General features: G+C 41.0%; 1 protein-coding gene and 1 long non-coding RNA gene across 3 annotated transcripts in view; one reads left to right on the top strand and one right to left on the bottom strand.

Annotated features, from left to right (window-relative positions):
* The window catches only part of LOC138405941 (uncharacterized), a 132,619-nt gene extending 120,218 nt beyond the window's left edge, over window positions 1–12,401 (top strand). The window contains exons 3-4 of the long non-coding RNA XR_011239603.1: window positions 9,144–9,223; window positions 11,848–12,401. This is a non-coding gene — a long non-coding RNA (uncharacterized lncRNA). The remainder of the gene's footprint in view (window positions 1–9,143; window positions 9,224–11,847) is intronic.
* The window catches only part of khdrbs3 (KH domain containing, RNA binding, signal transduction associated 3), a 112,228-nt gene that overhangs the window by 31,061 nt on the left and 67,629 nt on the right, over window positions 1–13,538 (bottom strand). For both annotated transcript variants that reach the window (XR_002202853.2, XM_020090525.2), the window contains exons 4-6: window positions 13,380–13,526; window positions 12,414–12,553; window positions 5,954–6,134 (exon numbers count right to left, since the gene is read on the bottom strand). Coding sequence is in view for 1 of the 2 variants with exons in the window: in XM_020090525.2 (XP_019946084.1) it covers window positions 5,954–6,134; window positions 12,414–12,553; window positions 13,380–13,526 (468 nt within the window). In the remaining variant the exon portion in view is untranslated. The remainder of the gene's footprint in view (window positions 1–5,953; window positions 6,135–12,413; window positions 12,554–13,379; window positions 13,527–13,538) is intronic.

Below are 13,538 nucleotides of genomic sequence, written 5' to 3'. Positions count from 1 at the left end.
AGGAATCATTCTGTCGGTACATCCGTCACAATTTCCGTGTTTAGTAGCAAGATGGAAAAACAGAAGATGAACTTATCATCAAAGACTTTGGTGTGACTGTGTTAGTTTTCAGAACTGGCCCACGTGCAGTTAATGTCAACTGAACCCTCTACTGGTCTTGATGGCGACTGTACAGGTGCTGTCCTCTAGCTCTGGACAACACTGGTGTGGTATTAAGGAGCACATTAAACTTTAACAAAGGCACATTACTGCCATTTATTAGAACAGCTATTCTGTAATTGAGTTACAAGCAAGCACGGAGGAGAAACATGCTTGGGTTTATAAATCATGTTGGCACATTTAAAATGATTTCATTGGTGCCACACGTGACACGCCAGTGAGGCTTTATATCATATCTCATCTGCTCGTATTGATATATCGCTTCCTGGGAATATCTTGGAAGGCACAATGGTGCAATGACACCACAGTGCTGCATTTCCAACACTAAACAGGATTAGTGTGACAGTGAGAGGTTGAGGGAGGGGAGCAGAGACAGAGAAGGGAGAAAGAGATCAGCCCCCTAAGTGAGTCTTTCATTTGTATGCCAGTGGATGGCTGAGAGGCGTGTTGTTAAAAGATAAGGACTGGCCTCTGAGGCCACTGAAGACTTACAGAGGGCCTGGCACTGCATGTTACAACAGCAGTATCACAGCCGCTCCACTGTGCTCTACAATATCACTGTAACAGATAGGATGACACTGACGCCCAGAGCCGGCTTTTCAGGCACTGGATTTGTTCCCTGCACACTGTACTTAATCCAAATGAGTTTGACGCCACACTGCACTTGCATCATGAAATCGTGGCTACGCGGCCTCTGCAAAAAAAACCCCAAAAGGTGTCACAAATGCAAGCAACAAAGCAAGAGAATTAAGCAAATCAAAAGAGAAAAAAGCCTTGTTCTACCCAGACGGCAAAATTATGATACCATCTGTTGAAAGAAAAATGGCTTGCCTCCATACAGCTGTGCCAAACACTGCTATTAACTTCTTAACAGTAAAAGCACAATGAGACACCATGGGAGAAAACGAATTATTGCATACTTGTAACCCTCGGTCATCTTGGTCTCTAATCTGGAAAAAGTAGCTGCATTCATCTTTTTTCAGACAGAATATCTCAGACGGCTGAACAGACTGGAATTTGGCTTTTACTCTGCCTGAAGAGAGCCCAACCCATTTGGTATCCCGACAGTCTTTTGTACCTTTTCTGTCCATTTAGAAAAGTTTTGTAGTTGAATAAATTTTGTAAATGTGTATAAAAGTAAAGAAATTTGAATTACACATGTACAACATGTATTTATTGGATTGAAAACCTATAATCAACAAGGTGCTCGCCAGATTAACCCCTGAATTACCCCCACAGAGGCATGTGGTACTACTACATACCACTACATACCAACCATTGAGATATTTCAGTCTGTTCAAAAGTTGTGTTATCACCCACACTCTGCCATTGGCTTCCATAGAGCCATGCTGCATGGAGGCATGTCTAATAAAAATAATTTGCTCGACAAAAACAAATTACAGCTTTGTTTACAAAAAAAAAATTAACAGGGAATTACTGAGATGTGTGAATCGTGGAGGAAAATGTAGATGATTCACATTAGCAAGAGATAAAAAAATAATGACATTTTCTCTGCAATTATTATAAATGGCAGGTTTTGTCCCACATGAAGAGGTTTCAATCTTATCTTCATGACTGGTCTTGTCTGCCACACCAGTTGGGTCGAAGCCTTTTTATGAGTGTATGTGAAATATTTTCCTACCCATTACACCCAATTCAGATTAAAACGACTACAAGGACAGAGCCATAGAGAAGACAATTCAATTAACAACGCTTGGCCCTCAACAGGGCCGGACATGTGGAGAAGTGCCTGAGGGGGTTGAGGTTTTTTTTTTTTTTTTTTTACTGCAGCAACAGTCAGCAAGGAGCCACTACGCTCAGAATGGATTATTGTATCTGGAGGATTTAACATAAATAATGCCACCCCATGTGCATTGTACATGTCTTTGTCCTCACACCCAGAGCACATTAAGCTTCCGTGTAAACAGAAACAGACACAGTTACACAAGCATATCGTTTTAGATTCAGCAAATGAAGTTCTGCTACTTTGCTGTGCTCCTGTTTCCACATAGGCAACACTCAAAGTGCTCGGAAAGATGATGTGTTACCTCATTTATGACTTGAGAATTACATCATGTTTAATTCTTCTCCAATGGCATTAGCAGCAGGTACGACACAGACCTCAATGCCCCTAATGAGTTATGTGAAATAAGATTTGGCTGCGATCATAGTAACAACAAAGACTGATGGGGCTGCCAAGAATGGATCATGGGGTAATAACATTTCTGTGATTTTGTTTGGTAACAATTAGACCCAGAGTAATTTGATAGTGATGCGTCTAGTACAAACAGAAGCTTTAAAAGAGGTGGATTATGTAAGACAAAGAAACTACACCCTGCTTTACTATGACAAAAACCATCAAGAGGTAACCCACAGCGGGTCTCTTTTGTCTGAACAAGAGAGAAGAAGAAAATGCCTCCAGCTGAACACATGCTTTGGCCTGTGGCGGTGCTGCGCGGGAAAAACAGAGCGTGAGCTGTAAGCAGCGATAAATGAAGGCGACAAATGTGAGCAAGAAACATCTCTTTGTCATTTCATTGATGAATACAAGAGCCTATTTGTTAGCACCCGATGGAGAACACTTGTCGTGGGATGGCTATGTATTCACATAATACAGAGCAACTCATCAGCCTCTAATTTGCAGCGATGTGGTTAGATTTATCATCTGGCAGATGCTGGGGGTCCTTTTTTTTCTTCCCCCCACTCAGATACACAGGTGCAGGTGTTGGGGGATGCAGTTTACAACTGTGACAATGATGGGAAACAGCTGGTCCAGGAGTCATTCTCAACGACCTCCACGCATTTGAATTGCAACCTTTGAATAAACCTGTCAGATGTGGTTAGGTATGGGCTGCCGGGGCAATTTTCCAACATGGGCCATCTCCCCTCTGCTTCTATCTGCTAAATATGCAATGTTGATGCTGGTGTCCTAGGGGGAACTTGCCTTGACAGTGGTGCAGGAGACTCTCTTGGCGGATGCACAAAGGCTCTGACGCTAAGCCTAATATATTCGTCTCTGGCAGCTGTTGATATTAGAGCCAGGTTCCCACAAGACTGTGCAGGTGAGCCACAAAACTAATGACTACAATAACAAAATCACTTTATGCTAACACTCGATGTGTGCAGACACACCTCAATATGATTGGCTGAGCAGTGTTCCACGGTTGAATTTAGGCTAATGTCTTACTACTCATGCATTTATTTTGCTGAAATGACAGAAAGCATCATACTTTCTCATATATAGACATATGTAGTGATGTAGGTCAGTGGTTTTCAAAAGTCTTCTGCCAGAGCCACACCTGTATTCTTATCCATGCAAAACCCTTGTTATCATCCATTCTTAAGTGCATTGCCCTCTTTTTTTAAGCTGCTCTCTTTCACACTGGCTGTCAATCAAGGTCTTCCATGTGTCACACACTAATAACTCCAACCAACTGACAACTGCCCCAATGGCGAAAATTTGACTTACAAAGGTTTTTTAAAAATTACTCTTTACGTTAAAGAATTTAACCTCTGTATAGAGAAATTAGTGCATACAAATGATCTGATATAATAAATTAAAAAGTAATTTATAACTTTTTGTTCTAACTTTTAACATTAGTTGCACTGGTGCGCCTAACGTTTTCATTTGAGTGCACCAGCACAGAATTTAGGTGCACCCACAGTTTTTCACTGTGCCTATTGGCACCGCAGCAATTCACCTAATTTACCTTTTCTTGAATGTTACCATATGCATTGGTAATTTCTTAACTAGGGCTTAGTTCGATTCATTCGATTTGTTTGAATATCGATCTATTTCACAATATTTCATTGCACAAACATTTTGCCAAGATCAGAAAAAAATCTCAGAGAACGGAAGCTGTAAACTGTGTAAGGAAACCTTCTTAAAAATATTAAGGTCAAGATCAAGATTTTGGATAATATAACTAGACATATGTAATATAGGTGCAGTAATTATATGACATTTGAATGCAGGAAAGTTACATACTGTATTTCAGGTTCTACATAATGTGTGGGTTCACAGTGAACAGTATTGTATCACTACACTGAGAACATTATAGAATGGTAATGGAGCTGTTATAAAGAAGAGTGTGCCTCTCTGGAGGTAGCATTATTTTTTATGGATCAGGTGGAAGAGCATGGATGCCCGCTGCATCCATGCTTGCATGCTGTGATCCAAAGTACAGTGAGGCATTTGTTTAAGTGTCGATACCCTCCTGGTGTTGAGTAAAGACAGACAAATTACACAAATTAGTCTACCCCCAGTTTATCAGTGGGAAATGACGCTTACTTCTCAGGGTCTGACTTATCCTTCACAACATCATCAACCTTGTCTCAACGAGCATGAAGTAGAACTTAAATTGTGTAAATTCTTATACTTTTATTATGATTGTAAGCTTTATGTTTAGAACTGGCTCTCGCATACGAGCATAACCTGATTACAGTAAAACAATACAAATAAACAACACTAAACAATGTACAAAAAGAAGGTCAAGGACATCTACAAAAGGAATCAATTCAAAGAAAACATATTCATGCTGTTCTATGTCAGTCAAAAGGGATTTTAATTAATTAAAAGGGATTAGCTTTATGGATTTAGGGATTAACTAAATGAGCCATATCCTGAATTTATCCGTTCTCCGCACACATTTATAAATTCAGTCAACTTTAATGTCATGACAATATATGCTAAGTTACTACATTGTTAGGTAAAATGTTTCGTGTTACAACAAGATAAGTATTGTATTGTTACGTCTGCTATGGAGGTTATGTTTTCACCTCTGTCCGTTTGTTGGTTGGTTTTTATTTTTTGTTTGTGTATGAACAAAGTTGCACAAAAAAGAATAATTCATGGATCATGATGAAAAAATCAGGCTCGTATGAACTTTAATGTGTCATTCAGGTTAGAACAGGTTAAGTTTTTTAGTTAGATACATCTTACATGATAATATAAACGTCATAATAACAATCTCGTTATAACAATGAACATCTCTCATTGATAATCTGTTTTCTTACTCTTGATCATTTTAGTATTATGAAAAGGAATACTCCACACGTTTAACAAGGAGCGTTTCTTTGTCTTTGTAAACACCTTTAACTTTAACTCTCTGAGAAGTGTAACTATGTTTGCAGTGTTTTTCAGCATCTAAACCGAATGAACTGGACAATCTATGTTTAGAGCTCTCTTCTTTACTTCTCAGGACAGAGGGGATTTTGTGTTGGCCTGAATATAACACAACAGACATTTAAGACTTTTATTTTTTCTGAGTGGTAGTTTAAAAAAGTGGGGCATGTCTTATATTTTAGACTACACAATGAATGTGTCCATTCATTGCACCATGCATTCCTTTTCAATGGACAAAATAGGAGTGTAACTACTGTCTCTTGCAGTGTTGCATTATGGGTTATTTGTAGCCTAGTTATGTTGCTAGACGAGTGAGCTTCTTCGAGTCTGTCTCTACTGTGTTTCTACAAAATAAATAAATGTTTTATGTGTTTGGTTCGGGATGTTTGACCTGCAGGAGTCCATGAAGGCTGCTGTAACACGTTCTGTTGAAATATATTCATGGCCAGTGAGAACAAGTTCTAAGCGCCATCCCAAGTCTATCAGACAATAACGACGTCTGTCACAGACTATGAGCTCAAAAAGACTAACTGTCAGTGAGGGAGGGATCTACTCGCTACAGTAACTCAGTCAGCTGACCAGTTGGCACTGGGATACCTGGTTTATTTTACATGTCTCAACAGTGAATTGGACTTGACCTCGATTGACATACAGAGTTTTGATACTCACATATTCTCCATATGTTTCCTGGACTATGGGAGGAGCTGGTCGGTATCCAGCAGCTGGTGGGGCACCTCTGGCTCTCTGCACCCCCCTCCCTCTGGAGGATGGGGCGCGGCTGAGCGGGGCTCCTCTGGGTGCTGCTCCTCTGGGCACAGCAGCATGCAGGGAAGGAACTCCTCCTCGACTCCTGACACAAGACACAAACATCCGCGCCGGGTTTAGATGAAAGAGCATTTTTTTAAATATATTTATTTGGAGCGAGAAATAGTCATGTATTCACAGGCTGGATGTATCAGATAACATCTAAAACACTCTCTTCTTACTAAACATGGTGAAACAATGAAGCACTAAAAGGATACTATAACAGAGATACTATATGATATCATCAATACGTGATGTCCACCGCACTCCACGTCTTTATGATGAGCTGCAGTAACTTATATTTGTAGTCGAGCTGTCCTCTCTACCTCCACTCCAGCAAATGATTTGCTACATTGGCCAGAACAATTTGATGAATTTGATACATTCAGTGTCAGGTAATATGTGTAGGTGGAGCGAGAGGAACAGCGAGGATGGAGGGCAAGTTTCTCCAGTCGGGAAAAAAATGAGTCACATCCATTTCTCAAACACATTTCTTGTGGCTGAATTGCTTTCCTGTCTATTAAAGAAAATGTATATGGAAAAAACATGTTTCTGCCACTTCAGTGACGGATGTGTCGTGCAGCGTGGTTGTGAACATTTATATTTTCAGTCTTGAAATAAACCAAAAACCACTAAACAACAAACAATTTTTATTTTATTTTATTTTAAAACCTGCTTTAGATCTTGCAGTGCAAATGTCTGTGTCTGACCTTTAACAATGAGGTAAGAAGTATGTATCCCTGCAGAGAAACAGCCACGGTGTTGATATTGATCTCTACAGACATCTAGATGAATTAACACAGAACCCATGAGTCAATCCTGCTCTGTAATCAAAATGGAAGCAAAGTCAAGCTCCTCTGTTGGAAATGAAAGGCAGTCTGACCTTGTGGTTTGGTGAAACCTTGTTTGGGATTTAAACGCCGACTGAGCTTTCTTTTAAAAGCAGTTAACTGATCTGTAGCAGCCGCAGAAAACCACCAAGGTTACTCTTCAGGTCATTTTCACATTCTGTGCTCTCATTTCAGCGGTGAGGCACACTGCAGTGGTGGATCTTCACAGATTTGGGGCAGAGGGACAAAAAAACACCCCACCAACTGAAATCTCTAATTTTCTGACTAACGAGGAAAGCGATAGATGTTTACTGGATAGAAATCGGGCAGCCCTCAAGCGGAGAATTAAAAAAAAAAAGAGTTTATACTCCTTTAAGAGCTTCTTATCCAGCAGCAGTTCAAGTCAAAGGCAAAAGCAGAGAGGAATATGTGACAGCAAGTTGAGAAGTTGGCGCTGATCAAAATCAAGCACATGTGAGCGCGACTATGTATTAAACTGCATGCTACTTCCTGTGCAGGAGCCTGTGGGACTTGTGTCTTATCACACTCAAATTAGGCATGGTAAATGCTAATTACAGTGTAATTTAAAGCACGGCCAATTATTATTCTGACTCAGAGCAATACAAACACCACATCCCGGTGACCTTGTTTATCTCGAAATCTGATGAAAGGAGCGTGTTTTCTTTTAAAAACAAAGAATAAACAAATGCTTCATTTTTACAGCGCAGCGTGGATGCGTTGAGTGTTGGAGTCTTTTAATGGTCGTGAGTATCTTTATTTGTAGTCCTGTGAGGTCTCAGAGGAGCTGGAATTAGCATGGTTCCACAGGGATTGAAGCATCTACTGGACATCTTTTGCATATAAAGGCTTTTATGCAAAACTGGCCTAGCTCTGCTAATGTGTATGGACGCCAGTCACTGCACAGTGGTGCACTACGAGACAGTATTTACAATCGGTGCTGTTGTGCTATGAAGGCTTCCTGCTCCCTTAATGACCAGACTAACCTAATTCAACGCAGCACACACGGAGCAAATATTTCCTATAAGCAACTCGAGCAGAGGATCAATGTTTGTATGGATTATTATTTTTCCAGTAAGTAAATTATGGCTTCTTATTTTGTATTCATTGTCAGTCGGCTGGATTCCAAGGATTCAGAGTAAACTATGCAGCATATAATCCAGTTTTACTTTGTCATGATAGTTACAGCCTCACTGTTCACTTTCATACAGCCATCTCAGACCTCTGTTAAGTCACTAGCTTCAGATATATTACACTCATTTTGGCATTTGTTGACAGTGGATCTGTTTTAAATATTCCTGGGAGCAATGGAGGGCAGCATGGTCGCAGAGTGGTTAGCACTGTTCCCTCACAGCAAGAGGGTTCCCGGTTTGACTTCCCCTTCGGCTGGTTCTCCTCGTGTCTGCAAGGGTTTTACTCCAGGTACTTTGACTATACCTTCCACAATCCAAAGTCGTGCTGATGGAGACACTAAATTAACTTCGGTGTGAGTGTGAATGGTTGTGTTGTCTTTGCATGTTGGCAACCTGGGTGTCATCTGCCTTTCACCCAATTTGGATGTATGGGACCAATGGATTAGGATGGAGCGCCTGGAGTCAGCTGTTAGATGAGGACTTTCAGTGCAAACAAAAATGCCCAGACTACCAACTGGGTGACCGTGCCCTGCTTGCTACTTGTGTAAAGCATGAAATCAGATTTTGGTTAGTATGTATGTTAAATCACAATGATGCTGTTTAGTTGCAACAGCTGTATTCAACTGCAACTTTAAAAACTGTCACCAAATCAACCAGGACTGAATATAATTTACAAGAGTCACAATAATTTTAATATAATGGATTGAGTTTACAACAAGCCTGAAAAAAGCATTAATTGTCTAAGTCTGTCACATTTAACATTTAACAAGCACATGTGACACCAGGTTGCCTGTGTCTGACTCTAAAAACATCCTGACCAACAGGATAAATTGTTTCAACAGCAGAGGACAGCTGATTACTTTGCAGTTTTGAATTAATGCTACTGATCTCTCGGGCAAGCAGAGCTATATGGTTTTCCAGGCACGCTACCATTAACAACATGTGAAATTATGCAGAGCATGCTTGATGACAGGAACAATAAACAGCAGGGAAAGACGAGCTGCTCGGCTTTAGATTGTTTTCACTTCAACCTTACTGCTGAATAAAACATATGTATTTTATTTTCTCACCTAGTGTTCAAGCCGCACCCCCAGAGAAGGCGACCCCCTGCAGTGGCCAGGTAGTTTGACATCTCTGTCCTGGTTTGTGTACAGGTAAGTTATATTCTTAACAAACCACTGCGAACACTTAACACCATAAGCATAATGAATATTCAGTGTAGGGAGGAGCTCAAGTTTGAGACTGAGCACTCACATGTACAAGTTCCTTCATCACTTGATGGTCACGCAGCGGTTTTTTCTTGATAATGTGCCATGCTAGCTTACCATGCAATGCTTAAGGGACAAACACAGGGGAAATAAACTCTGCAATAAAATGAACAAACTACGTATGTAACCTTTATGAACAGATTCCACATGTATGAATATGCAAAATTTGAAGGCGAAAGATGTTGGGGCTGGAGGACTTCTGCTTTGGTTAAATTAAAGAGACCAAAATTCATTGGCTGCTGGCTTTTTAATTATTTACAATCAAAAGCAGACAGCTGTTAAGAGAGATAAGCCAAAATCACCATCCAGCTCATAACACCTAGCGTAGTGCTGTTTGTGTTTTATGCCGAGAAACATTCGACTTAAAAAAACTAGTCGGACCGTAAACAGTGAACAGTGAATGGAAGAAGAGCGTGCTATTTTATTTTTAGTGTACAGAATGATAGGGAAGGAGGGAAATAAATGAATGGAGAGAAGCCAATGGGTGTGACAGTGATCGTTGAAAGAAAAGAAAAGATTTAATGTGTTTCGTAATTGAACTTTCACAATCATTTCTGGCTGCTCAGTCCAGGGAAAACTGGACTCGCTGGCATTAGATGTATAACCTGTCTCGTTGCAATCACTTTGGTGCACAGAAAACATCCCGGTAAGTTCATTAAATCATCAGCCATTTGCAAAGTCGCACAGTGCAACTTTAAAGAGATAGCCTCGGTGCTTTGGTTTGTAGTTTCATGTCAATCATCTATATTTTCTCCTCTTCTGTGTAATTCCTGCTGAGGTCTGCACACAGTCAGAATAGTTAGGAATATCAGGGCTCATTTTCCTGCCTTCAGAAGAAGCAGTTTTTGCTGCCATTCATTCTGAGAAACAACTTCTACAGAGAGGGAGCGATAACGCTTCACATTAAACAGGAAGTCTTTGTCTGGTCTCTTTGAAGTTTTATTTGTCCTTTATCAGTTTGTGCTGGTACAATTTGATATACTGTGCTCGCCGTCAGTCAGCCAACACCAACAAGTCTTAAATAACAGAGGGTGTCGAGAGTCTGTGCCTCCAGAAATGGCTCATTTCCCCGGACGGGAATCACAGTGGCTTCACCATTGTTCAAATTTTTTGGGCTTTTGATTTATAATCACAGCATAAATATATGCAATGCATCAGTAAACAGATAAGAAATACCTTTAACTAAATCTGATGATTAATTAATTATTATATTGTACCAGTAAGTAGAGTTTGGCAGTGGGTTGTGGCTGGTGTTCATTAAACATAAATGTGAACTTGACAGCGGGCATTTTTAAACCTGAAAATCCAAACCAGGAATCATGTCTTTGTTACACTTAATATATTTGATCCGGTTAGTTTTGATATGGCTTTGCAATTTTAGAGAGTGGACAATCTTGTATGACGTACGTGCATCCTGTCATCGTTATCTTGGGTTGCATCTACTGATACTTGTCATTGATTGGTGTGGATCTGATGGGGTCAAGTTGTCGACTCGGTGGGTAGTATCTCTCTGTGTGAATGTAGACAATGAATGAACCAGTTCAATATCATTGTTATTACTACCAGCTTCAGGGTTAGGGTTAGTTCAAATGTGCGAAATGAACATTGTCGTCTTTAAATGCAAGCAATCCTGCGAGACACTTCTTTTTCTTCTTCAATTCTTCAATGCGGTCTCAACTTCCTGTAACTGGTCTATAATTCTGAACTATCCATAAAAAGTGTTCACACTGTAAATTACCTAAATCGTGATTCATTTGATCTGAACAGAGACCACCGCTTTTGGTGGGACTAAATTTGGATCCATTTGGAGCGTGGTCGCTAGAAACCTTTCACCCTTCATATTTTGGTTCAGACTGAAGAACCAAGAGAGTCTAAAGGTCTGGACCAAAAGAGGAAGTTGTGAATGATCCCAATGACTGTGTTATGAATCCTACAGGATGCACCACTGCTGCTTATACAAGTTTTGTTTATGTAATGCATTTGAAAGTGTTGTCATGTGCTGTAATAATACACCTTCTGTTTCTCCACCTGCTGCACGCTCAGAGCTGGGGCTTCGACCATGCCTTCTTCAACACCCTATATTCATTTCTTTCTTTAATTACTCACGAAATGAAGTCAAAGAGAGTGTCACCTCTATTTTTGTCAGGGAATATATTATTTTCTGCATTTGGAGTTTAAATGGAGCTAGTTCAGGCAGCCAACTCTAGCAGAGAAAATTTCCCATCACTCCCTTTGCTTTCCATGCTGCTGCGTCAGTATTGCTGCCAGTGGCTTCAGCCCCTCCACCACCCCAGCATGCGACTGGGGGGTTGCAAGTATTTGCTCATCACTCCCATCATATCTATGTAATCATATCAGGGGGAGTGATGAACCTGTTCTACTGTTGAAGTAAACGTTTGAACCTGAGTTGTCTGACTGAGCTAACTAAATGTTGTGGAGTCGAGATCACAAGGTTATCTTTGTATTATCTTTTTTAAACCTGGCAAACTTGCTGGTTTGCCATTTCACAGTCTGACCTGCGCCTTTGAGCTGCTTTCACTTGCAGCCGGCTCCTGCAGTGCCGTCCCAGGACCAGTTCAGGAGCTGACTGCGTAATGAGCTGCTGCCTTCGTAAATCAAGAGCCAACACATTACAACCACTGCCAACATTTGCACTGACACATTTAGTAAATCTGGCCCAAATTGTTTAGTCATTTGAGCACAAACAACCAGACCTGTACGCATGCAGAGAGAAAAAAAATTGGAAGGTCTCTATCAAGAAATAAAGCCTAAAAAACATAGTAAACTTTAATGTGACATGTGTGTGTTCTATTATAAAAACAGCACAAGGGAGAAGAATTTATCACTCGTATTATTGTAGCAGACACAGGCAGTCGTAAATGTGCTCTAACTCTAAATGATACCATTAACTCTGGAATTGCAACAGGACACCGTACACATCCATTTACAGTGAAAAACTCTGCCTTCCCAGTAGCTCCTTTACTGTAAATAATACGTGGTCCCCGGCGGAACCAAGGTGTGTGCATAACACATGCATATACATTCACACACAAACACACGCATGGAAGCGGATTACCTGGGAGGCCCCGGAACAGGTGTCCCTCTTCCACGGACGGCTGACTTGCCCCTCACCGACGGCACCTTGGCATCCTCCGAGCCACCATTCAGGTACGTGAGCTCCTGCAGCTGGGCCTGTCTGATCTCATCATTGTAATCCTGCACACAGAGAGGCAACATGTTCACACACACTAACACACAGGCAGCAGTTACTCTGTATTAAATTACGTCCTTTATCTCCAAGGCTACAGCCCCGGGAATATCTAATTAATGTACTTTACAGTACTGCCGTGACCGCTGTTCCTGAGGCAGCTAAACATTTCAGATTTCCTGCTGATAAATTTCCGGAATCGCATTTGCCTTTATCTTCTCACACAGTTGTTGTTTTTCCACTAAATTTCCACTAAAAAACACATAGATAATTAACACGGAAATAGGTCTTTAATCTTAAAACGATTGATATGATTGTCATGTGTCTGCTCTATTGATAAATATGTTTTACGGCCACAGCGAGAAGAGTAACATGGAGTGGGGGGTCGGTGGGGGATAATAGATGATGAGATGTAAATCATCATAGCTTTAAGCGTTGGAAAGATCATCCATAATGAATGGAGGAAGAGTAAATAAGCTCCATGCTGCCTGCCCCTGCCAACCAGGGTTTGGCTGATACAGGACAAAATCCCCTCCCATGCCCCTAAATTTTTCTTATACTCATTAACCAAAATCACACACACACACACACACACACACAGAGAGAGAGAGATACATACTCCGACAGCCCTGACAGAAATACAGTGCAAGTTACAGACAGAGAGTGAGTGAAAGAGCAGGTTGTCTCTGCTGTTTTTACTGGATTCCCTGTGAGAGGCTGAGAATGAGTCGGTCTGAGCCAAAGAGCAGCAGCAAAGCAAAAGGGTTCAGAAGGAGGAAAAAGGACTAGATCAGTAAAATCGCTGTGCGTGTGTGGAGAGACAAGGGAACGCACTGGTATGAGAAACTTCTTGATCTCCTCCAGAGCGTGACCCATCCTGGCGTAGGCCTCAGCAGGCGGGGCGAACACCTCGATGAGAACGTGCAGGTCTTCATTTAGGTGGTGGTATTTGGCCTCGCCGCTCTGCCGTAGCTCCTCTTCCTGATGGAACAA

Source organism: Paralichthys olivaceus, chromosome 20 (genome assembly GCF_024713975.1).
Source record: "Paralichthys olivaceus isolate ysfri-2021 chromosome 20, ASM2471397v2, whole genome shotgun sequence".
Classification (NCBI taxonomy): Eukaryota; Metazoa; Chordata; class Actinopteri; order Pleuronectiformes; family Paralichthyidae; genus Paralichthys; species Paralichthys olivaceus.
Note: the sequence above shows the minus strand (reverse complement) of the source record. Positions and strands in the feature narration are given on the sequence as shown.